The following is a 25,782-nucleotide window of genomic DNA, read 5'->3' as shown; positions in this document are numbered from 1 at the left end:
GCTGGGCTCAGTGCTGGGCTCAGTGCTGGGCTCAGGGCTGGGTTCAGTGCTGGGCTCAGTGCTGGGCTCAGTGCTGGGTTCAGTGCTGGGCTCAGTCCTTGACTCAGTGCTGGGCTCAGTGCTGGGCTCAGGGCTGGGTTCAGTGCTGGGCTCAGTCCTTGACTCAGTGCTGGGCTCAGTCCTTGGCTCAGTGCTGGGTTCAGTGCTGGGCTCAGTGCTGGGCTCAGTGCTGGGTTCAGTGCTGGGCTCAGTCCTTGACTCAGTGCTGGGCTCAGTCCTTGGCTCAGCGCTGGGTTCAGTGCTGGGCTCAGTGCTGGGCTCAGTCCTTGGCTCAGTGCTGGGCTCAGTGCTGGGCTCAGTGCTGGGCTCAGTTCTGGGCTCAGTCCTTGGTTCAGTGCTGGGCTCAGTCCTTGGTCCAGTGCTGGGCTCAGTGCTGGGTTCAGTGCTGGGCTCAGTGCTGGGCTCAGCGCTGGGCTCAGGGCTGGGCTCAGTCCTTGGTTCAGTGCTGGGCTCAGTGCTGGGCTCAGGGCCTGGTCCAGTGCTGGGCTCAGTGCTGGGTTCAATCCTTGTCTCAGTCCTTGGCTCAGTTCTGGCCTCAGTGCTGGGCTCAGTGCTGGGCTCAGTGCTGGGCTCAGTCCTTGGTCCAGTGCTGGGCTCAGTGCTGGGTTCAATCCTTGTCTCAGTCCTTGGCTCAGTTCTGGCCTCAGTGCTGGGCTCAGTGCTGGGCTCAGTGCTGGGCTCAATCCTTGTCTCAGTCCTTGGCTCAGTGCTGGGCTCAGTGCTGGGCTCAGTGCTGGATTCAAGGCCTGGTCCAGTGCTGGGCTCAGTGCTGGGTTCAATCCTTGTCTCAGTCCTTGGCTCAGTGCTGGGCTCAGGCCCCTCTCCCCATCCCTGGAGCAGCAGCAGGTGCCCCCAGCCCGGCTGTTTCCTCACGCACATCTATTAATACCTCACCGAGCTGCAGTCGTGCTCTGCTCTGCTGCTTGACTCATCCCCTGGATCACTCTGGGCTCTGTGTGAGGTACCAGAGCCTTGGAGAGCTGCCTGCACTGCAGCCCTGCAGTTAGGGAGCCCCTGGGCTCTGCTCCCTCTGCCTTTGCCCCAGGGCATGGCATGGCATGGCATGGCATGGCATGGCAGGAGCCCTCAGTGTGGCTGTGGGGCTGCTGGAAGCACTCTGCTGTGTCAGCAGCAGTGAGGGGCAATGCCCAGGATGTGCCCATGTCCCTGCTGGGAACACTCTGCTGTGTCAGCAGCAGTGAGGGGCAATGCCCAGGATGTGCCATGTCCCACAGAAACACTCTGGCTGTGACAGCAGCAGTGAGGGGCAATGCCCAGGATGTGCCCATGTCCCACAGAAACACTCTGCTGTGTCAGCAGCAGTGAGGGACAATGCCCAGGATGTGCCCATGTCCCTGCTGGGAACACTCTGCTGTGTCAGCAGCAGTGAGGGACAATGCCCAGGATGTGCCCGTGTCCCACAGAAACACTCTGCTGTGACAGCAGCAGTGAGGGACAATGCCCAGGATGTGCCCATGTCCCTGCTGGGAACACTCTGCTGTGTCAGCAGCAGTGAGGGACAATGCCCAGGATGTGCCATGTCCCACAGAAACACTCTGCTGTGACAGCAGCAGTGAGGGGCAATGCCCAGGATGTGCCCATGTCCCATAGAAACACTCTGCTGTGTCAGCAGCAGTGAGGGGCAATGCCCAGGATGTGCCCATGTCCCACAGAAACACTCTGGCTGTGACAGCAGCAGTGAGGGGCAATGCCCAGGATGTGCCCATGTCCCACAGAAACACTCTGGCTGTGACAGCAGCAGTGAGGGGCAATGCCCAGGATGTGCCCATGTCCCATAGAAACACTCTGCTGTGACAGCAGCAGTGAGGGGCAATGCCCAGGATGTGCCCATGTCCCACAGAAACACTCTGCTGTGTCAGCAGCAGTGAGGGACAATGCCCAGGATGTGCCCATGTCCCTGCTGGGAACACTCTGCTGTGTCAGCAGCAGTGAGGGACAATGCCCAGGATGTGCCATGTCCCACAGAAACACTCTGGCTGTGACAGCAGCAGTGAGGGGCAATGCCCAGGATGTGCCCATGTCCCATAGAAACACTCTGCTGTGACAGCAGCAGTGAGGGACAATGCCCAGGATGTGCCCATGTCCCATAGAAACACTCTGCTGTGTCAGCAGCAGTGAGGGACAATGCCCAGGATGTGCCCATGTCCCACAGAAACACTCTGCTGTGTCAGCAGCAGTGAGGGACAATGCCCAGGATGTGCCCATGTCCCTGCTGGGAACACTCTGCTGTGACAGCAGCAGTGAGGGGCAATGCCCAGGATGTGCCCATGTCCCTGCTGGGAACACTCTGCTGTGTCAGCAGCAGTGAGGGACAATGCCCAGGATGTGCCCATGTCCCATAGAAACACTCTGGCTGTGACAGCAGCAGTGAGGGGCAATGCCCAGGATGTGCCCATGTCCCATAGAAACACTCTGCTGTGTCAGCAGCAGTGAGGGACAATGCCCAGGATGTGCCCATGTCCCATAGAAACACTCTGCTGTGACAGCAGCAGTGAGGGGCAATGCCCAGGATGTGCCCATGTCCCACAGAAACACTCTGCTGTGTCAGCAGCAGTGAGGGACAATGCCCAGGATGTGCCCATGTCCCACAGAAACACTCTGCTGTGTCAGCAGCAGTGAGGGACAATGCCCAGGATGTGCCATGTCCCACAGAAACACTCTGCTGTGACAGCAGCAGTGAGGGACAATGCCCAGGATGTGCCCATGTCCCACAGAAACACTCTGCTGTGTCAGCAGCAGTGAGGGACAATGCCCAGGATGTGCCCATGTCCCATAGAAACACTCTGGCTGTGACAGCAGCAGTGAGGGGCAATGCCCAGGATGTGCCCATGTCCCACAGAAACACTCTGGCTGTGACAGCAGCAGTGAGGGACAATGCCCAGGATGTGCCCATGTCCCACAGAAACACTCTGGCTGTGACAGCAGCAGTGAGGGGCAATGCCCAGGATGTGCCCATGTCCCTGCTGGGAACACTCTGGCTGTGACAGCAGCAGTGAGGGACAATGCCCAGGATGTGCCCATGTCCCTGCTGGGAACACTCTGCTGTGACAGCAGCAGTGAGGGGCAATGCCCAGGATGTGCCCATGTCCCACAGAAACACTCTGCTGTGACATGTGCACTGCTGCAGGAGCCCCGTGGGGATTTTACCTTTCTGAGCACTTGGCATTGTTAGTGCTGTCTGCTGCAGACAATATGGAGCAATTCTAAAATAAAGTGCTTTAAAAAAGGATATTCTATTTTTCTCCTCAATTTCTGAACTTTATGGGCATGTTTTTAAGCTGTGTGTTGCAAGGGCAAGTGCTGGAGCTGTTTGTTGTGTAGAGGACAGGGGAAAGCCTGCACAAACCCAGAGATGGAGCTTTTGAGGAAGGAGCATCCATGATGTCAGGAGAGGCATTATCTCTGTGTGAGCTGGCAGCGCTGCCCCTGGCCCTCACTTTGGGCCCCTTGCTCCTGTTCCTGAGCTCCCCAGGGCTCTGGGGGTTTGCGGCTGTTTGGAGCTCTCTAACTGGGACCAGAGTTCAGGATTTCCCCGTCTCATGGCTCCCCGTGGGCATTCACCTCTCCAGTCCCGTAGCAAGGGTCAGACGTGGTGGCATTGTGGAGCTGCCTGGTGCTCCTGCCTGGTGCTCCTGGCCAGCTCAGCACTGGGGTGCTGGCACAGCCCCCAGACCAAACCTCCGGGCGAGTTGCTTTGATTCAAATGGTTTTTTCTCGGGTACTTTGTTTCCAATTCAGCAAAACCTGTTTGCAAACCACTGACCTTGGTGAAACTGAAGCTCCTGGTTCTCCACTTCACTGTTCCCAGCAGCTGGAGTGCCCCAGATCCCAGAATCTCCTTTCATATATTCTGGCATGGCTGGGGGGTGCCTGTGGTGGCTGGGCTGAGATTTCCCTTCCTCCATCCCCAGCAGATGAACATCGTCAGCTCCCAGACTATTTTTTCCTCCATCACGACACTGAATTTGCAGAGACTCTGAGAACCCTGGGTGGATTCCTTCCCACCCATCCTCCTGGAAGGGCAGCCAGGAGCTCTGTTGTGGCCTCAGCAGTGCCAGATGATGTCTGAGGCAGGCCCTGAGCTGGCAGCTGCTCCAGCAGCCCCTGGTGTGCCCGCTGGGCATCCCTGGCATGCTGGCCATGCAAACAGGAATTGGATGTTGTTTGCTAATTAACGGCTGTGCTATGAATTCCTCTGCTCCCGCGTGTTGTGTGATCCACGGTGTGTAAACGACCCTTTGGAGCACTGGCAGACGCTGCACTTCGTGTCCCAAAGAGGAGGAGGCAAAGCCCCAGCATGCAGTATGCTGGGCACCAGGAGCCACCACATTAGGTGGCATTTCAGTCCTGGGTTCCTTGGATCCATTCCAGGCAGGATTTCGAGTTCATTAGCACTTCCCCTGACCTCTGTGTGCTGCTGGAACAGGTGGGCAGCCATCCCCACAGCCTGCAGCTGGCTGGGTGCCAGGCTGTGCCTGCTGCTGGCCCTGGCAGTGCTGCTGGGGGCTCAGAGCAGCTGTGCCCACCGGGCTGGGCTTACTCTGCCCATTCCCACACCTGTCACAGCTCTATGGTGGCAGTCTGCCCTGAGGAATGCTGCCCAGAGGGTCTGTGTGTGCCCAGGAGGCACCAGGGCTGTTGGGCTGTCACCAGGAGCGGGTGGCTCCTCTGGAAGCGCTGGAGATCCTCTAGTGGGTCTCACAGAGCCCTGTGAGTGCTGGAGCTGGAGAGTGCCCCAGCTGTCCCTGCACCCTGCCTGTGCGTGGGCTCGGTCCCAGCAGCTCAGGGAGCCTCCTCTGTGCAGGGATGGCTGTTCTGCAGCTGCCAGGGCTGGGGCTGGCATGAGCCTGGCATCCCTGGGGAGGGAGCTGCAATGGAATGGGGGTCTGTGTTCTAGAGCTGGGCTGGAATGGAATGGAGGTCTGTGTTCCATGGATGGGCTGGAATGGAATGGAGGTGTGTATTCCAGGGCTGGAATGGAGGTCTGTGTTCTATAGATGGGCTGGAATGGAGGTGTGTGTTCCAGGGCTGGAATGGAGGTCTGTGTTCCAGAGCTGGAATGGAGGTGTGCGTTCCAGAGCTGGAATGGAGGTGTGCGTTCCAGAGCTGGAATGGAGGTCTGTGTTCCAGAGCTGGAATGGAGGTGTGTGTTCCAGAGCTGGAATGGAGGTCTGTGTTCTACAGATGGGCTGGAATGGAGGTCTGTGTTCCAGAGCTGGAATGGAGGTGTGTGTTCCAGAGCTGGAATGGAGGTCTGTGTTCCAGAGCTGGAATGGAGGTGTGTGTTCCAGGGCTGGGCTTGAACAGAGCTCTGTGTTTCAGAGCTGGGCTAGAGGTGATGTGAAGGCCAGAAGACCTGTGGGACACACCTGGCAGGGGAAGGACCATGGGAGTGTCACCCACTGTGAGGGGACATCTCACCTGAGAGTAGCCAGGGGAAGGTGGGCAGGGGTGGTAGGGCTGGAGGGGTCCCTGCCTCCATGAGCCCTGGCCCTGCCCAGCACCGTCAGGCCTGCTCCACACCTGAGAAATGGGGGAGGAAAAGTCTTCCTCATCTTCCTCTGCTCAGAGACAGGAGCAGAGCCTGGGGACTCCAGTCTGTCCTCCCCAGCCGATGGGAGAACAGGGGGGCTCCCAGCTCCTGCAGTGTGCTGGGCTCACAGGTTCCTGATGGGGGAACAGGGGGAGCTCCCACAGCATGCTGGGCTCACAGGTTCCTCCATTTGGAGACACAGTTCCCACCCTGTGTGACCATGCAGCCCGCAGCAACTCCAGCTCAGGTTTCGCAGACAGATTAATAACTCAAAGTGATCAAATGTAGCAACAGGATGGATGCAAAGAGCAGTATGTGTGAGAGGCTTTTTTTGTGAATCACAAATGTCACATGAAGAGCTTGCTACCCTTGTCCTGAGCAGTGCCCACCTTCCCAGCAAGCTGGCATTTGTTTTCTTTATGAAGGCAGTTTCCTTTCTTTTTTGTTATCTTTCCAGCAAGTAATGAGGATCACATATTGCTTTCATTAGTCCAAAAGGTGTTTCCTGCAATGAGCTCTCAGCCATGTCAGCGCTGCTAACTCTATAAAATTATCTGTGTGGGGGATGAGGTGTGCTGGGAGAGGAGGGGACACCTGTCCAGGCTGACTTTCAGCAGCTGTGGTTTTTGGTGAGTGTCTCTGGTGGGGCACTGGGCACTCTGGGAGGAAATGCTCTGTGTTTTCTCAGCAAGGAGGTGAAATGTTTCCCTGCAGCCAGGGATCATGCACATGGGGAGGATGGGCTGTCCCCATCCCTGCACAGCCTGGGGCACCAGCTGCCTCATGCAGATCCAGGTGTGCCTTTGCTCTTTCCATCGCTTGGGGCATCCAGGTGCCAAATCCTCGCTGGTCCTTTGCTCTTTCCATCGCTTGGGGCATCCAGGTGCCAAATCCTCGCTGGTCCTCCTGTCAGTCAGGGCTGGGGGTGCTCAGCTCTGGTCACCAGCCCCTCTCCATCAGCACCCCGGGCTCTGAGGGCTCAGTCCCTCCTCCTGTTCAGTGTCATTGCAGATGTGTGTGGGGTGCACTCGCCTCCCTGCCCAGGTCACTGGGAGGGTCACAGGACAGGACTGTCCCTAAACCCAGGGCATGGGTCACAGTGCTGGGGACTGGCCTTTCCATGGGGCTGCTCTTGCCCCATTTACTGCAGCCCTTTGAGCCTGATGTTCACTGATGGCATTGCATCCAGCCCTGGCTATTTAACCTGAGGATATTGGCACAGACAACATCCAAAACTCTTAACATCCAAAAACCCACCTCTGCTGCTAGGTAACTTTGTGGGAACCTTGTCATCCCAGCTGCTGTTTAAGTCATTTCATCTTGCAATGGTATTTCCAAACTCATGAACTTGCAGATTTGGGTTCAGGCCTGTGTTGGGCTTGGGTAGCTGTAGCAATGGACTTGGCTGAATCCAGGCACATGAGTTTAATCATGGCCATGAACTAAACTGGCAGCCTTAGGTTAGCAAATCTAATGAGTGTGGGGTCCCCAGGCAAGGCTGTCCATGGACCCCTGGCTGTGTGCAGGTGCCCTGAGCTGCTGAGCCCATTCCCATTCCCATCCAGTCCCTACCAGATGTGCATGAAAGGAGCAGAGGCCACCTGGAAAGGACAGGTGACAGTCCCTGGCCATGAATGCAGCTGCTGGGCTGGGAGGTGGCTGGTGGGTGACACCAGTGGGTCTGGGGGCTGCAGCAGGCAGTGTCCTTCACTGCTTGGCATTGCCATTCTCCTCCAGGTCCTTGTCACCTGCAGGGCCACCCTGATTTGCAGTGCTGTCACGAAATGAGTGCACAGAGCATAACTGAATGCTGCATGGCACTTTGCTTTCTGCTGCAGGTCATGGCAGTGAGAATGGTGCTGGTTATGGTGGTTTGGGAGCAGCTCCCAGCACTGCCCACGGCAGCACACTCTGCTTTGGACCACAGCAGCAGGCTTTGGTTTCTCCAGTGGGAACTCAAAAGCTGGAGTAGTCCTGAATACTTGCAGTCCCCAGAAGTATCAGGAAAAAGTACATTGATTGTGCTGCAAAGCAGGTTTAGGGCTGGCATTTTCACTAATCATTTTGTTGCCTCTGCTTGCACGGCACCACAGATTTGGTGTGGTTTAAGGATGGACTGGATAACAGGAGCAATTGTTGTTGTTCTGACGTTAAATGTCTTTAAATATCAATGACGATGCAAGAGCTCTGGTTCTGGCTAGCTGTGAAACTGCATTTCAGCTGAGCTTCATTAATGCATCTCTGGGGTGGTAATGGGTCTGAGTAATCTGATCTGAGCACGTATAACTGTGCCAGTCCCAAAGGGAGCTGAGTGCTTCAGTCGCAGCGTGGAGCCCCTCTGAGCCTGAAGCAATGGCACAATTCCCTCAGACACGTGCTGGGTGCTTCTCCAGGGACCCTGCTCCTGCTGTTCCAGGGAGGGGCACCCTGAGCCTCCCACCTGTGCCAGAGAGGGGCACCTTGAGCCTCCCACCTGTGCCAGGGAGGAGCACCCTGAGCCTCCCACCTGTGCCAGGGAGGAGCAACCTGAGCCTCCCACCTGTGCCAGGGAGGAGCACCCTGAGCCTCCCACCTGTTCACCTGCCCTAGCCTCCCATCCCCAGCCTCCCGCCCACGCTGGGAGCCCTTGGCACAGTCCCTGCTGGGTGACCTCGCTGAGCTGTGTGGGCACTGCTGCTGGCAGCCCTGCTCCCACTCACCACGAGGAGCGGGCCTGGCAGTGTGAGCAATAAAGCTGATTGAACCGCTGGGCTTTCCAGGGGGAGCCGGAAAGCTGTGATCAGCTAAAATTAGCCCAAGATCCGTTTTTATTTAGATCTCTGTTGTGGGGGCTTTTCTTGGGTTTTTGTTTTGCTTTGTTTTGTTTTTTGGGTGTTTTTTTTTTGTTTCATTTTGTTTTATTTGCATTTTTGGGGTTTGAATGACATAAAATCAGCTCCTTCTGAGTTTATTCTGAAAATAGCATTAAGAGCTTAAATGTTCAGTGGAGTTGGCTGTAAACCCATTGAGCTGCTGCGATTTCAAGGCCACTGAGAGTTTCAGCTTAGCAAGTGAAGCACACATGAGCCACTCCTCATTTTGTGTACCGGGACATTTGTCACTATGGCCAGCAGCCTGGGAGGGCAGGGGCTCTGCTGGGATGTGGAGCTGTGCTGGGCAGCAGGATGGGCTCGAGCAGGAGGGGCTCGAGGGGCAGCTTCCCAATGGCTTTGTCATTTGTATGAATGTCAGTGTGTACCCATGGAGCTGCAAACGTCCCTGACTCTCAGCTGCACTCCTGGCAGGCACTCCTGTGTCGGGATGGGGGGATGGAGAAGGACCAGGTAACACAGGGAGGGTGGCTGGTTGCCACCTGAACTTCAGTTCCATGGTTCAACCTCAGATTGTCTGTCTTGGCTCTTTTATTATGCCTGTCTTAACTCACAGAGACTAACTGCTGTCTGCTCTCCCTTGCAGGCTCTTGAATCTGTTCTACAATGGAAAAACTGCTTTTGTTTCTGCTGTTCATTGGCGTAGCGGTGCGAGCTCAGATCTGCCCCAAGCGCTGCGTCTGTCAGATCTTGTCTCCCAACCTCGCCACCCTGTGTGCCAAGAAAGGGCTCTTGTTTGTTCCTCCCAACATTGACAGGAGGACCGTGGAGCTGCGGCTGGCAGACAACTTTGTTACAAACATTAAAAGGAAAGACTTTGCCAACATGACCAGCCTGGTGGACCTGACGCTGTCCCGGAATACAATCAGTTTTATCACACCTCACGCGTTTGCCGACCTGCGCAATTTGCGGGCTCTGCATTTGAACAGCAACCGATTGACTAAGATCACTAATGACATGTTCAGTGGGCTCTCCAATCTCCACCACTTGATACTGAACAACAACCAGCTGACTTTAATTTCTTCCACAGCTTTTGACGATGTTTTAGCTCTCGAGGAATTGGATTTGTCTTACAACAATCTGGAAACCATCCCTTGGGATGCCGTGGAGAAAATGGTCAGTTTGCACACTCTCAGTCTTGACCACAACATGATTGACCATATTCCTAAGGGGACCTTCTCCCACCTGCACAAGATGACCAGGCTGGACGTCACGTCTAACAAACTGCAGAAGCTGCCGCCTGACCCGCTGTTCCAGCGCGCTCAGGTGCTGGCAACCTCAGGAATTATCAGCCCCTCGACGTTCGCGCTGAGCTTTGGTGGGAACCCCTTGCATTGCAACTGTGAGCTCTTGTGGCTGAGGCGCCTTTCCAGGGAGGACGACCTGGAGACCTGTGCCTCCCCGACGCTGCTGTCGGGCCGGTACTTCTGGTCCATCCCCGAGGAGGAGTTCCTGTGCGAGCCGCCGCTCATCACGCGGCACACGCACGAGCTGCGCGTGCTGGAGGGGCAGCGCGCGGCCCTGCGCTGCAAGGCCCGCGGCGACCCCGAGCCGGCCATCCACTGGATCTCGCCCGAGGGCAAGCTGATCTCCAACGCCACCAGGTCCACGGTCTACGACAACGGCACGCTCGACATCCTCATCACCACGGTGAAGGACACGGGCTCCTTCACCTGCATCGCCTCCAACCCCGCGGGGGAGGCCACGCAGACCGTGGACCTGCACATCATCAAACTGCCCCACCTGCTCAACAGCACAAACCACATCCACGAGCCTGACCCGGGCTCCTCGGATATCTCCACATCCACCAAGTCGGGCTCCAACGCCAGCAGTAGCAACGGGGATACTAAAGTCAGCCAGGATAAGAAGGTGGTTGTCGCAGAAGCGACGTCCTCCACGGCTCTGCTGAAATTCAATTTCCAGAGGAATATACCTGGGATCCGTATGTTCCAAATCCAGTACAATGGTACTTATGATGACTCCCTTGTTTACAGGTAAGGCAGCCCCAGCCTGCCCGGGTGGGACCGTGCTGGGTGTGTGGTGCTGCCGTGTGGCCCTGGCCCGGGCACCCCTGTGCTGCAGTTCCTGTGCCATGCCGTGCCAGCTGAGCACAGCCCAGCCCCAGCAGCTCGTGGTGGGAGCCTCAGGGAGGACTCATGCCATTTCTACTCACAAGCAGGAAAATTACTTAGAACAGTGCTATTTTTAGGTAATCCAAGTGGACTTCTAATCCTCTGAACTGATCTGAGAAAGGTTGTGAAGGTAGATGGATTAAATGGTGCCTAATGTGCTCAGCTTTGTGGAAGCACAGGAAAGACAGTGTCTGTGAGCATGTTCCTCACAGCACTTTCTGGTGATGCCCGTGCTGGGGAAGTGCAGGGGGGCTCTGTGCTGCCAGGTGTAGCTGTTGCACCCTTCAGCACTGGCTTTGCTCGGTCATTTCTTCTGTGCATTTCTTTATCCATTACTAGGACAAGGGGTGCTGGCTTTAAATGGAAAGAGGGTAGATGTAGATCAGGTAACTGAAAAACATTCTTCCCTGTGAGGACAGTGAGATCCTGGCACAGCTTCAGGGAAGTTATGGGTGCCTCATCCATGGAAGTGTCCAAGGCCAGGCTGGACAGGGCTTGGAGTTGCCTTGTCTGGTGGAAGATGTCCCTGCCCATGGCAGGAGGGTGAACTGGATGGTCTTTACATGTTGCTTCCAACCCAGGCCATTCTGTGATCCTGTGATTCCATGTTTTTGGTGTGGTGGTTCCAATGGGGGGCTGTGCCATGCTGAGCCGTGCCAGGGGCCTTGGCAGTGACTGCTGCTACATGGAAGGCCGGGCAGGAGCTGCTGGGGTTGGAGATGAGCCCCACGGGGACAGTGGACAAGCTGTGGTAGTGCCCAGCACAGCCTGGGCTGCCCCACAGGGTGGGAAGGCACCGCTGTGTCCGCAGGTTCATTCACACTGGCTTCCTTCTCCCCCAGAATGATACCTCCCACGAGCAAAACCTTTCTGGTGAACAACCTGGCCGCGGGGACGATGTACGACCTGTGCGTGCTGGCCATCTACGATGACGGGATCACCTCGCTGACGGCCACCAGGGTGGTGGGCTGCACGCAGTTCACCACCGAGCAGGATTACGTGCGCTGCCACTTCATGCAGTCCCAGTTCCTGGGCGGGACCATGATCATCATCATCGGTGGGATCATTGTGGCGTCCGTGCTCGTGTTCATCATCATCCTCATGATCCGCTACAAGGTGTGTAACAACAACGGGCAGCAGAAGGCCACCAAGGTCAGCAACGTGTACTCTCAGACCAACGGGGCTCAGATCCAGGGCTGCGGCGGGGCGCTGTCGCAGTCCATGTCCAAGCAGGCTCTCGGGCACGAGGAGGGCGTCCAGTGCTGCAAGGCCGCGGCCGACGGCGCCGCGCAGTCGCCGGACGCCGGCTCCGGCCAGGACTCGGCCACCACTACCTCGGCTTTGCCTCCCGCCTGGACTTCCAGCTCTCCCCTGCCGCAGAAGCAGAAGCGCAAGTCGGGGCCCAAGGCCGGCAGCGAGGCGCAGGGCGAGGCGGGCGGCAGCGCCGAGCCCCAGAACTCCAACAGGAACAACTCCACGGCCCTGGCGCTGGCCGGGCGCGGCCCCGAGGCGGCCCCCACGTACAAAAGAGCACAATCCAAGCCAAGTAAGTTCCTGACGCTGCCGGCCGAGGCCAGCCGCGCCAAGCGGCGGCGCTCGCTGGGCGGAGAGCTGCTGGAGCCCCGCGGCCCCGCCGGCCTGCGCTCCAAGCGCAGCATGTCCATGAACGGGATGCTGCTGCAGGCAGACTGCGCCCAGGGCGGAACGGCACCTTTCTCCAGTTCTGAGTGGATATTGGAAAGCACTGTGTGACCTGCTTTTTTTTCTTTTTTCTTTTTTTTTTTTTTTAAAGTTTTATTTTAACTAAAACCACCAAACGTTGTGTGAAACTCCCTTTCCCAGGGAATTGGATTTGGATGTCCACTGCTGTCTCGCTGATTAATGGCTTGTTCATGCGGGGTTCTGTATAAGCCACCCAGTGCACACGGGGGTTTATTTAGTTTTCGTTTGGTTTTATTTAATATCAAAACCGAAGGCAACATTCAGAGATTAAAAAAAAAAAAAAAAAGGAAAAAAAGATTAAGGGGCGAAAAAAAGCACGAAACAGCACCAGTGCCTTCCCTGCTCTAGGACTGGCTTCCTGGTTCTGCGGTAGCAGAAAACAAAAGAGAGAGTTTTCACAGAAAAAGCCTTTTATAAAGGAAATGCAATTTCCTCCAAGCTAACAAATAACCGCTTCTGGATCAATCAGTAAAATGATATTTTTTAAACCGGTCAGACTGTACATTTCTTTTCCGTGACAATGGTGTTGCCTTTGTTTTTAGGCAGATGCTGTACAGGAGCAACAACGCTGTGTTGTTATGTTGTGTAAAATAAAATATTCACTCGGTATGCCAGCCAGCCTCGGGTTACTGCCCTGCCGGGCTGGGCCTCGGTGCTGCTGCAGAGCTCCTGCCACGGCGCACCAGGAGCACCAGGAGGCACCAGGGCACGGGGCCATTCCCTGTGCTGGCTCTGGCTGGCTGGGGCTGGGCTGGGGAGCACTGGGAGCCTGCAGTGGCTCTCCCCGAGAGGAGCCTGAGCTGGGATCCTTCCTGAGAGATGCCTGAGCTGGGATCCCACACTGGCTCTCCCCAAGAGGTGCCTGAGCTGGGATCCCACAGCCTGAGCTGGGATCCCACACTGGCTGTCCCCGAGAGGTGCCTGCCCCACGTCCCAGGGCACCCAGACCTGGTGCAGGCAGTGCCCTGTCCTGCAGCCCTGGGCAGGGAGCTGGGCTGGGGCACCTCGGGGTGCTGGGCACAGCTGAGCAGGGCTGTGAGTAGGGACAGCAGGCAGGCAGGTGGGCAGACAGGTGGGCAGACAGGTGGCCGGGCAGGTGAGTAGGTGGGCAGAAGGGTGAGCATGCAGGTGGGCAGGTGGGCAGGCAGGTGGGCAGGTGAGCAGGCAGGTGGGCGGGCAGGCGGGCGGGCAGGTGGGCAGGCAGGTGGGCGGGCAGGAAGGTGGGCAGGCAGGTGGGCAGGAAGGTGAGCAATCAGGTGGGCAGGCAGGTGAGCAGGTGGGCAGAAGGATGAGCATGCAGGTGGGCAGGTGGGCAGATGTGCAGGCAGGTGGACAGGCAGGTGAGCAGACAGGTGTGCAGGCAGGTGGGCAGGTGAGCAGGTGAGCAGACAGGTGGGCAGGTGGGCAATCAGGTGGGCAGGCAGGTGGACAGGTGAGCAGGTGGGCGGGCAGGTGGGCAGGCAGGGCTGCAGCCAGCAGGATTGTGCCATTCAGCACCTCGGCTGGTCGGGTGTTGATGGCCATCTCCTGCTTTCCTAGACTCCTGGGCCATATTTGCTCAGAACTTTATGGTTTGGTCCAGTTCTCCTCAATCCCTGAGTGCACTGAGGGCCTGGAAGATGATGGTCTCACCTTTGAGCTGTTCCCAATTGCTGTGCCTGTGGCATGGAGTGCTTCTGGGCCACTCTGCAGGGACAGAACCCACAGCAGCAGGGGACAGCAGGTGCAGATTTCGTTGTGTGCATGGCAGCTGCTCTGCTCTCTGTAAAGGGAAGCCTGCAGTTAATATTAATTAAACTCATATGGTCATCATATTCAAATTAGAGACAGCTTAACTCTGAATATCTGAGCACTGTGCATTCTCAGATGCCAAATAACAGGTTCATGATGGGCTTTGTGACCATAAAAGAGAGAGAACAGTTAAATTTTATACCTTGTGCTTGCTCTTGGGGCACAGTCACTCGGGCACGTGCCCGAGGCCAGCCTGGCCCCAGCCAGCCCCAGGGCAGTTTGGGGGCACAGTGGGGCACAGCCCCTGGCACCCCTCTGTGTCCCTGGGGCTCTGCAGTGATGCTCCTGGCCACTGCGGGCTGCTCTGGGTGATTTCATTGCCTGTCACGGAAGGACAAAGTCAATGAGGGTGGTGTAAAGGACCTAAAAGGAAGAGGCTGCTTCTTTTTTAGGAACCCTTTTTGCTTCCCTCAGGAAATGCAGAGACCAAATAGGAAACAAAGCCTCAAAATGAGAAACCCTGCTTCCTGCTGGAAAAGTTTAAAAAAATGCAATAAATCCCTCCTTGGGTTGCTCTGGCGGCCCATGAGCAGTGCATGAACAGAAGGGAGCTGTCAAACACGTGCTGTGGGGGACAGGGGTGCCTGTGCAGGGCCTGCACTCTGATGCCAAGGGCTTTGCCCAGTGTGGGTCAAACGTGAAGGTCTGAGCCCCAGTGAGGGGCTGTGCTGGCAGAGGCACCTTATCCTCCTTCTGGAGTACAGGAGGATGTCACAGGTTTGCTGTGGAGTGGCTGGGTTTGATCATGCATTTTAAAAACACCCAATGAAAATGCTTTTCTATGTTGTCTAAAACTGGACCTAAATCTGTGTGATGTTTTGTCAAAGTGCTAAAATACTAATGGTGTCTTGTGGTTTAAGGAGGTTTATTTTTATATATTTGTAATTTTTCACTCAGAGGAATAGTTTTCTAAGCACTGCAGCTGATGTTCTGTCCATGGTGCCTCTGTGTCAAGCAGTGTGCAGGGACCTCATGGCCCTGTTTGGTTCCTTTCTGCTGGCATGCAGGAAAGGGGATCTGGGCGGCCAGGGGTTCCTCCCGTGCCAGCTACTCCCCTGGCTGACAGGATCATTCATCCCTTGGGAGTGCCCTGGGCATGGAATCACTGTTCCCACTGGAATAACCGTGCAGTGGGACATTGGGTTTATTCAGGCTCAATTCAAAGTGTAGGAAGCCTCATGGAGGAGGGAATTCTCTGTCCTTTCTGTTCTGCAAGAACCATTGCAAACTGTGAGACAGAGAGTGCTGAGATGCCCCTGGGTCAGAATAACTCCAGGTTATTTCCCCCAGGCTGCAATAACTGCTCAGCAGAGGTGATGGGATGGGGGATGTGCTGTGACCCAGCACCACCCCAGCCATGGAGGGCTGTGCAGGGGCTGAGCCCAGGGTGCCTCCCTGCCCTGGGGCATGGCCTGCCCAGTGGGGCTCTGTGTGCTGCTGCTCAGCCATGGATTATCGGGATTTTAGCCATGACAGGGTCTCTGTTCACAGGCCTCACCTGGGCTCTGTGTGCTGCTGCCCAGCCATGGATTATCAGGATTTTAGCCATGACAGGGTCTCTGTTCACAGGCCCTGGCGGAGGAGGAACTGCTGCAGGAAGTTCTGAGCTCTGTCTGCAGTGGCTGGAGCACAGCGTGTGCCCAGGCCCTCTCTGGAGGTGGGCTCTGCTGGGGCTGTGCTGGGCTGGGCTCTGGGAGTGCCCCAGACCAGCACAGGGTACTCCTGGCTCCAGGGACCAGGACAGCCCTGCTAGCATTGCTCTGGGAGTGCCCCAGACCAGCAGTGGCACGGAGCTGTGGTCCGTGGGCAGGCCTGGGCAGCTGTGTGTGCCCTCCAGAAGGGGCAGCAGGCCCTTGTGCCATGGCAGAGCGTGCCCGAAGCCATGGTGGGCACGAGCACAGAGAGGGGCATGCTGCTGCCTTGGGAGTGGCTTCAAACCAGGGATAAAGGCTGCAGCTGGCACCAGGGTCACCTCTCTGCCCATCAGCCATAAGGGCAGTGCCTGAGCCGCGCTGGAGCTCTGGGGCACTGGAGCCTGAGCAGTGCCACTCACACGTGGGCACAGCTGTCTGTCAGCCCTGTGGTCGCTGAGGAATGTTCACCTCCCTGCTCCTGGTGCTGCTGCCCCTCAGGGGCACCATCACCGCCCAAGAGCTGCACCAGCAGCAGACCCCAGTTGCACAGTGCCTTCTCCTGGCAGTGATGCTAATGTTGGTCAGAGTTCTGGTTTAACAGTACCAAACTGGCCAGTCCTTAGGCTCTTGCTCACCAAAAACGTGGTTCTGCTGTTTGCCCTTTGCAAATGTGTCCTGGCTGTGTGCTGGGCCCAGGCCAAAGCCTGGGCTGCCCAACCCCGCTGTGCTGGATTGCTGTGCCACCCCAGGTGGCTCAGAGCTGCACTTTAGCAGTGTCTGGGTCAGGAATATGAGGGCTGAGCCCAGGCTGGTGTGCCTGGCTTGGTGCAGGCTGGTTTTGCTCCTGCAGCGCCAGGCTGCTGCTCTGGTGCTGTGTGCAAGCTGTGCCACCTCCTCTGCAGGGAAATTCCCCTGGGAGAGAGGAAATCCAGGCAGGGTTGGAGCCCAGCCCCTCAATGGGCACACAGGGACCCCACCTGGCCTGAGGCCAGTCTGTGCTGTGGGGGCTTGTTTTCTTATGTATCACAACGGTTCTATCATCATTATATGTTGTCTTGTACCTCAAGAGTTCTATTATCATTGTAGTGCAAGGGTTCCATGTCCTCAGAGTCTCATACCTCCTCAATGTTTGTCACAGGCAGCTCCTCTAAGCACTCACTGTTCCTGGTCCTTACAGCAACCCTCTGACTCCAGATCCCACCAATCCACTCTTTTATACCACTGTTCTTATTGGCTACAGGCGCTGCTTGTTATCATCTAGCCTGCTCCCAATACTTAGTAATAGGGTCCAGCTGCAGCTCGTTGGGGGATAAGATTGCAATCTGCATTACCTTCATTTACCCATACTGTGTGCCCTGCAGGGGCTGTGACCCACAGCACCCACAGAGGAGTTTGGGTGGTGCCTGGTTGGTGTTGGCACATGGCAGTGGCACACCTGCCCTCCCCCAGGTAAGTGGGGCTGTGCTGGGTGCCAGGAGGTGGCACAGCTGTCCCATGGGCTGTCCCTGTGCCCTGGGCAGGACAGTGGCACATGGCACACCCTGGTTGCAGTGACCTCAGGAAGGTGGGTGCTGTGTCTGTGCCCCCCTTTGCTCTGCCCTGGTGTCCCCAGCTCTGTGTGACCCCCTGGCAGTGTGCAGAGCTGGGGTCCCTGCCCTGGACAAAGGCTTGGCCTGTGCAAGGGCAGCAGCAAATCTAGAAAGTGGAGAACTCTCTGGTTCTGGAACAATGAGCTTTGCTGGTTCTGCTGGGTGTTCTGGTGTTGTCTTGCAGGATTTTCCCTGAAGCAGAAGCAGCAGCAGTGCTGTGCTTGGTGACACTTGTGGCAGAGGTGTGGGTGGGGACATTGGGTCCTGTTAGCCCTGTCCCCTGTTATCCCAGTCCCCTGTTAGCCCAGTCCCCTGTCCCCTGCCATGCTGTGCTGCCCAGCCCCTGCAGGGCACAGGACACCAAGTCAGGGGGTGCTAGGGCTGAGGGCAGGGTTTGCTGCTGCTTCCTGCCCAGAGTGGCTCTGTGGCAGCTCCTGGTGGGTGCTGTGCCCAGAATGGCCCCAGGGCAGCTCCTCGTGGGTGCAGTGCCCAGAATGGCCCCTGGGCAGCTCCTGGTGGGTGCAGTGCCCAGAATGGCCCCAGGGCAGCTCCTGCTGGGGTCCCACATCAGTGTCACCTGGGCCATGGCAGGGCAGGTGCTGCTCGCCGTGCCCTCACTGTGTGTATTCTCTCTGTGCAGAGGCCAGGGCACCATGCAGGGTGCTGCTGCTCGCCGTGCCCTCACTGTGTGTGTTCTCTCTATGCAGAAGCCAGGGCCCCTCTGCAGGACACCAGCCCCAGTGCCCTCCCTGAACACGCTGCCACAGATGCTGCTCCTCGGCAGAAGTCGCTCCGGTTCAGCCTCTCCCAGGACTGACCTCTGGCTCTCCCTGCGGAACCTTTACTTGAAGCTGCAGCCCAGGCCCCCCAGGCCGGCTGCCTCGAGGAACTGTCTTCCCCTCACAGGATTCCCATCTGCCACTCCAAGTCTGAAATTCCTGTTTTTTCTGGTGTCCAGGTTTTTTATAACTGAAAATGACGACGAAGAATCTGGTGGCAGCAGCTGGTCCCAGTCATGTTCCATGTCACCAGTGGTGAGCTCACGAGCTGTAAACATGGTAGCTTCAATCACCTGAACAAATAAATGTTTTACTACAACGGCATGGGCATGGTGCTTGATCCAGGGGTTGTGCCTGGCAGGTTGGGTGATCCAGAGGGACCCCATGGTGCCAGGGGTCTGTGCCCATGGAGGGACCCCATGGTGCCCCGGGTCTGTGCCCACACAGGGACCCCATGGTGCCCTGGGTCTGTGCCCACACATGAACCCCATGGTGCCCGGGGCTTGTGCCCACACATGAACCCCATGGTGCCCTGGGTCTGTGCCCACACATGAACCCCATGGTGCCCTGGGTCTGTGCCCACACAGGGACCCCATGGTGCCTGGGGTCTGTGCCCACATGAACCTCATGGTGCCCGGGGTCTGTGCCCATGAAGGACCCCATGGTGCCAGGGGTCTGTGCCCATGGAGGGACCCCATGGTGCCCGGGGTCTGTGCCCACACATGAACCCCATGGTGCCCGGGGTCTGTGCCCACATGAACCTCATGGTGCCCGGGGTCTGTGCCCATGAAGGACCCCATGGTGCCCGGGGTCTGTGCCCACACATGAACCCCATGGTGCCTGGGGTCTGTGCCCACATGAACCTCATGGTGCCCGGGGCCTGTGCCCATGAAGGACCCCATGGTGCCCGGGGCTTGTGCCCACACATGAACCCCATGGTGCCCGGGGTCTGTGCCCACACATGAACCCCATGGTGCCTGGGGTCTGTGCCCACATGAACCTCATGGTGCCCGGGGTCTGTGCCCATGAAGGACCCCATGGTGCCAGGGGTCTGTGCCCATGGAGGGACCCCATGGTGCCAGGGGTCTGTGCCCACACATGAACCCCATGGTGCCCGGGGTCTGTGCCCACACATGAACCCCATGGTGCCTGGGGTCTGTGCCCACATGAACCTCATGGTGCCCGGGGTCTGTGCCCACACATGAACCCCATGGTGCCCGGGGTCTGTGCCCATGAAGGACCCCATGGTGCCCGGGTCTGTGCCCACACATGAACCCCATGGTGCCTGGGGTCTGTGCCCACATGAACCTCATGGTGCCCGGGGTCTGTGCCCACACATGAACCCCATGGTGCCTGGGGTCTGTGCCCACATGAACCTCATGGTGCCCGGGGTCTGTGCCCACACAAGGAGCCCATGGTGCCATGAGGCAGGCAGAGCACAGGGTGCCAGCAGTGCCGTGGGGCACTGTCAGCCCTAACAGGACAGCCTGGGGTGGGGGGACAGCTGGGCACTGGCCTGGGACTCTCACGCTGCCCCAGTCCCTCCATCCACACAGCCTCTCCTTGTTCCTCTAACAAGACCAAAGGGGTTTTTGGGATTTTTTTCCCTTTTCTCCCTTGTCAGCATTCCATCTGGCTCACAGATATAATTAGAGCTTTCTCAGAAGTGAATCACCCAGCCTTGACATGACTTCAGATCCCAGCTCTGGTGTGCATGTCCTGTCACCAGGCCTGGCTGCCCAGATGGGCTCTCCTGGTGCCTCTGCTCCTGCTGGAGGCTGGTCTTGCCCAGATGGGCTCTCCTGGTGCTCCCTGTGGGGCTGCTCCTGCCCAGATGGGCTCTCCGGGTGCGCCCTGTAATCCACAACAAACCCAGGCTGTGTGCAGTGCAGGACATCACTGCTCAGGCTTCCAGAGGAAAAGAGCAATGATCCAATCCTGACCAAAGCCTTGGCTTTCCCCTTGCAGTGCCCCTCAGCACGGCATTCATCACTGGATGGACCATGGAGCATCTGCCCAGGGTCTGTGGGGCCACTGCTACCAGGCAGGAAAAGCTGGATGAGATAAGGAGGATGGCACCACAGTGCTGTGTGCCTAAAGGCACAGCAATCGCATTTCCCAGTAACACTGGGAACAGCCCAGTCCTGCAGAGTGATTTCAGGCTGCAATATGCACTACCACATGTGAGCTCATGCTGCTGAGGGGCAGTGACTGCACTGCTCAGAAACACTCATTCATTCTGAGTGGCCTCATATTCGTCTTCATTACTTAGGAGTGTTCATCACTGAAAAATGTTCTGACTCCTGAAGTCCTACAGCCCTGCTGAAATTTGAAATGGATGGAATCTAATCTGTATCTGGGCTGCCTTCCTGGCAGTGTCTCAGAGGGACAGTGTGGGTAATTCAGTGCTGGGCTGGAACCTTCCCTGGACATTAGGGAGATGAACAGTTTTCTGTGCCTCAGCATGTTGTGCCAGGGCTGCTGAGCAGGCAGGGGAGAATCAGGACTCTGGTGCTGCTGCTGTCCAGCTGCTGCCCAGGGGGCTCAGGGTGGGTGCTGGGAGCAGGGAGGGCAGTGTGGGGCACCACTGTCCATGGAGGCTTGTGGGAGCCAAGGGGGTAAAGCTGTGAGTGAGCTGGCTGAGCCCAGGAATGGCTCTGCTCTCAGCAGGGACCAGGGCAGGGACCACGGGGATCCTCCATGCAGGCAATGTTTGTGGGATTGAGCATAGAGCAAGGCAGGCCATGTTTGTGATTGAGCATGGAGCCAGGCAGGCCATGTTTGTGGGACTGAGCATGGAGCCAGGCAGGCCATGTTTGTGATTGAGCATGGAGCAAGGCAGGCCATGTGTCTGGGATTCAGCATGGAGCAAGGCAGGCCATGTTTGTGGGACTGAGCATGGAGCCAGGCAGGCCATGTTTGTGATTGAGCATGGAGCAAGGCAGGCCATGTGTCTGGGATTCAGCATGGAGCAAGGCAGGCCATGTTTGTGGGATTGAGCATGGAGCAAGGCAGGCCATGTGTCTGGGATTGAGCATGGAGCAAGGCAGGCCATGTTTGTGGGATTCAGCATGGAGCAAGGCCGGCCATGTTTGTGGGACTGAGCATGGAGCAAGGCAGGCCATGTTGCTGCGATCCAGCATGGAGCAAGGCAGGCCATGTTTGTGGGATTGAGCATGGAGCAAGGCAGGCCATGTTGCTGCGATCCAGCATGGAGCAAGGCAGGCCATGTTTGTGGGATTGAGCATAGAGCCAGGCAGGCCATGTTTGTGGGATTGAGCATGGAGCTAGGCAGGCCATGTTTGTGGGATTGAGCATGGAGCGAGGCAGGCCATGTTTGGGATTGAGCATGGAGCAAGGCAGGCCATGTTTGGGATTGAGCATGGAGCCAGGCAGGCCATGTGTCTGGGATTGAGCATGGAGCCAGGCAGGCCATGTTTGTGGGACTGAGCATGGAGCAAGGCAGGCCATGTTGCTGTGATCCAGCATGGAGCAAGGCAGGCCATGTTTGTGGGATTGAGCATGGAGCCAGGCAGGCCATGTTGCTGCGATCCAGCATGGAGCAAGGCAGGCCGTGTTTGTGGGATTGAGCATGGAGCGAGGCAGGCCATGTTTGTGGGACTGAGCATGGAGCAAGGCTGGCCATGTTTGTGGGATTGAGCATGGAGCCAGGCAGGCCATGTTTGGGACTGAGCATGGAGCAAGGCAGGCCATGTTTGTGGGATTGAGCATGGAGCCAGGCAGGCCATGTTTGGGATTGAGCATGGAGCCAGGCAGGCCATGTTTGTGGGATTGAGCATGGAGCCAGGCAGGCCATGTTTGGGATTGAGCATGGAGCAAGGCAGGCCATGTTGCTTTGATCCAGCATGGAGCCAGGCAGGCCATGTTTGTGGGATTGAGCATGGAGCAAGGCAGGCCATGTTTGTGGGATTGAGCATGGAGTAAAGCAGGCCATGTTTGTGGGATTGAGCATGGAGCCAGGCGGGCCATGTTAGTGATTGAGCATGGAGCAAGGCAGGCCGTGTTTGTGGGATTGAGCATGGAGCAAGGCAGGCCATGTTTGGGATTGAGCATGGAGCAAGGCAGGCCATGTCTGGGATTGAGCATGGAGCAAGGCAGGCCATGTTTGTGGGATTGAGCATGGAGCCAGGCAGGCCATGTTTGGGATTGAGCATGGAGCAAGGCAGGCCATGTCTGGGATTGAGCATGGAGCAAGGCAGGCCATGTTTGTGGGATTGAGCATGGAGCCAGGCAGGCCATGTTGCTGCGATCCAGCATGGAGCAAGGCAGGCCATGTTTGTGGGATTCAGCATGGAGCAAGGCAGGCCATGTTTGGGATTGAGCATGGAGCCAGGCAGGCCATGTTTGTGGGATTGAGCATGGAGCAAGGCAGGCCATGTCTGGGATTGAGCATGGAGCCAGGCAGGCCATGTTTGTGGGATTGAGCATGGAGCCAGGCAGGCCATGTTGCTGCTATCCAGCATGGAGCAAGGCAGGCCATGTTTGTGGGATTGAGCATGGAGCAAGGCAGGCCATGTTGCTGCGATCCAGCATGGAGCAAGGCAGGCCATGTTTGTGGGATTGAGCATGGTGCAAGGCAGGCCATGTTGCTGCGATCCAGCATGGAGCAAGGCAGGCCATGTTTGTTGGATTCAGCATGGAGCAAGGCAGGCCATGTTGCTGCGATCCAGCATGGAGCAAGGCAGGCCATGTTTGTGGGATTCAGCATGGAGCAAGGTAGGCCATGTTGCTGCGATCCAGCATGGAGCAAGGCAGGCCATGTGTCTGGGATTCAGCATGGAGCATGGCAATATGGGTTCACCCAAACCCTGCAGAACAGGGATGGCACTGCCTGTGGGAGCTCAGGCACTCGGGTGGCACTGGAGTTACCTGCCAGGTGCCAAACTGCCTCTCCTTTCTCTCCAGGTGTTCCATGCTACTGTGCCACATCCAGGGTGATGGAGCCAGTGCCAGCTGAGGAGCAGGGGAGATGAAGGTACAGGGAACCAGCTGCACTGCTCAGCCCAGAACAGCCCAGCTCAGCCCAGCACAGCAGCCAGGGTGTGGGGCTGCCCCAGCTGGGGCTGGCAGGCACTGGGGGAGCAGGGAGGGACAAGAGGCTGCTCCTGGGTTTCAGGGTGCAGCAGGATTGGCAGCAGGGTGAGCCCACAGCAGTGACAGGCAGAGATTTCCCTGCTTTGCTGAGATCAAAGGGCAGCTGTAAGAAGAGAAAGAGTGGCTGGGATGGCCTCTCCTTCAGGGTGGGGGAAGTTCTGCTGTGCCCGGGAGGGATGGCAGCTGGGCTGGAGGGTGGCTCTGCTGTGTGCAGAGGAGGGGATGTGTGTGTGAGATCAGCCTCCAAGGGAACACCTTCCCTGCAAGTGTGCTGCTTGTTGTGCACTTCATTGAAACCAGAGAAAATTCAAAGTCAAGTGTGTTTGCCTAGTGTTTTTGTAGAGTTGAAACCTCTTACAGGAGATGGTGGAAGGCAAACCCTTAGAGAGCATTTATTTTGTAGTTACAATAAAAGCCATTCTGTGAAGAAAAAGGAGTCAGGTGTAGCTGTTCCAGGAGGCTCTTGCTGTAACCTGTCCAAACCTGGGCTCGGGCTGCCCTGAAGGTCGGGGCTCAGGGGGTCACCAATGTCACAGGACAGAGGAGGGGGTGCCTGGGGAGTGTGTGGCTTTTGGGATGGTGACAATCCCATGGGGTGGTGACGGTCCCTGTAGGATGGTGGCAGTCCCTGTGGGATGGTGATGGTCCCTGTGGGGTGGTGACAGTCCCCCTGGGATGCTCCACAGGGCTTGGCCAGCAGTGCTGGGGGGTTTTGAGCTCCTTACACAGTGACTCTATCTGACACTACAGTAAAAGGTGTCAGGTGGAAATTTGAGCTGCAGAAGCATGGGGGGAACGCTGCTGTTCAAAACCATGCTGCATGCTTACTGTGCTGGGTAAACTCCTGCCTGGAGCTCTGTGCAGCCTCAGTGCTGCTTCTCCAACAGGGCTGAGATCTGTCTGTGGTTTCTGCTGATGCAGTGGATAAATGTGGTGCACAAGTGTCCTTTCTGTCCCCATTACCGCCTCACATTAACTGAACAAATGACTGGTGGAGCTTGGCTGGGAGGCTGCTGCTTGTGCTGTGGAGTGATGCAGCAGGGTACAAATTGCACAGAGCATCCTGACAGGTTGTAATAAACTGAGCTTCAAAAGATTCCTGCACTATGGGAGAGCTGGGGCTCTCTTTCTCATTTGGCCACAGAGGAAGGTTATTGATGGTGCACCGACATTGCAGAGGCACACGGTGTGCCTGGGCTGTGCTGGTGGGAGTGCCTGCCCTGGGTCCAAACTCCAGGCAGCCTTGGCACTCCTAAGGCAAAGGCTGTCCTGAATAGTGCAGGGAGGAGGGTGATGGGGTTCAGAGAGGACCTCCTGGTGCACCATTGATTGCAGCTGATGGCAAAGGTTGTGTTCATGGAATCACAGGAGGGTTTGGGCTGGAAGGGACCTTAAAGCTCATCCCATCCCAGCCCTGCCCTGACAGGGACACCTCCCACTGTCCCAGGCTGCTCCCAGCCCTGTCCAGCCTGGCCTGGGGCACTGCCAGGGATGGGGAGCCCACAGCTGCTCTGGGCACCTGTGCCAGGGCATCTCCACCTTCGCTGTAAAAAAACTTACTGATCTCCAATTCCTGTTTCTGTAGCTCATGGTAGATCGTGTGTTTCTTTCCTGCCTTCACTGATCAGAGATCTGAATGTAGATGCTTAAATAAGATCCAGGACACGATGCCAGTGGAGAGAGGAGGCTCTGCTCCTGCGGTCAGGGGGTGCTGGGTGGGGGTTGCTGCCCTGGAAGCACCAGGCAGGGCAGGTGAAGGAGAGCAGGGCAGGGTGGCTGGGTGCAGGGTGGGTGGGTGCAGGGTAGGTGCAGCGTGGGTGCAGGAGTGCGGAGCAGGGCGGGTGGGTACAGGATGGGTGGGTGCAGGGTGGGTGCAGGATGGGTGAGTGCAGGGTGGCTGCAGGGTGGGTGCAGGAGAGCAGGGCAGGGTGGCTGGGTGCAGGGTGGGTGGGTGCAGGGTAGGTGCAGGGTGGGTGGGTGCAGGGTGGGTGCAGGGTGGGTGGGTGCAGGGTGGCTGCAGGGTGGGTGCAGGGTAGGTGCAGGGTGGGTGGGTGCAGGGTGGGTGCAGGATGGGTGAGTGCAGGGTGGCTGCAGGGTGGGTGCAGGGTAGGTGCAGGGTGGCTGGGTGCAGGGTGGGTGGGTGCAGGGTAGGTGCAGGGTGTAGGGTGGCTGGGTGCAGGGTAGGTGCAGCGTGGGTGCAGGGTGGCTGCAGGGTGGGTGCAGGGTGGCTGCAGGGTGGGTGCAGGAGAGCAGGGCAGGGTGGCAGGGCGCAGGGTGGGTGGGTGCAGGGTAGGTGCAGGGTGTAGGGTGGCTGGGTGCAGGGTAGGTGCAGCGTGGGTGCAGGGTGGCTGCAGGGTGGGTGCAGGAGAGCAGGGCAGGGTGGCAGGGCGCAGGGTGGGTGGGTGCAGGGTAGGTGCAGGGTGTAGGGTGGCTGGGTGCAGGGTAGGTGCAGCATGGGTGCAGGGTGGCTGCAGGATGGGTGCAGGAGTGCTGAGCAGGGCGGGTGGGTGCAGGATGAGTGCAGGGTGGGTGTGGG

General features: G+C 57.5%; 1 protein-coding gene across 4 annotated transcripts in view; it reads left to right on the top strand.

The window, feature by feature from the left end:
- LRFN5 (leucine rich repeat and fibronectin type III domain containing 5) overlaps positions 1 to 18,461 on the top strand; it is a 46,692-nt gene extending 28,231 nt beyond the window's left edge. For 3 of the 4 annotated variants that reach the window (XM_054286835.1, XM_054286836.1, XM_054286837.1), the window contains exons 2-3: positions 9,071 to 10,478; positions 11,459 to 12,633. In XM_054286835.1, coding sequence (XP_054142810.1) covers positions 9,091 to 10,478; positions 11,459 to 12,368 — 2,298 coding nt within the window. In that variant the 5' untranslated portion in view covers positions 9,071 to 9,090 and the 3' untranslated portion in view covers positions 12,369 to 12,633. Of the gene's footprint in view, positions 1 to 9,070; positions 10,479 to 11,458; positions 12,634 to 18,059 lie in introns of those variants that run through there. The other variant, XM_054286838.1, reaches the window with a different exon arrangement.
- The last annotated feature ends 7,321 nt before the right edge of the window (positions 18,462 to 25,782 follow it).

This window comes from Melozone crissalis, unplaced genomic scaffold (assembly GCF_028551555.1).
Source record: "Melozone crissalis strain CALT ecotype California unplaced genomic scaffold, PUWL_Pcris_2 ptg000056l_1, whole genome shotgun sequence".
Classification (NCBI taxonomy): Eukaryota; Metazoa; Chordata; class Aves; order Passeriformes; family Passerellidae; genus Melozone; species Melozone crissalis.
This window is presented reverse-complemented; position numbering and strand designations above follow the sequence as displayed.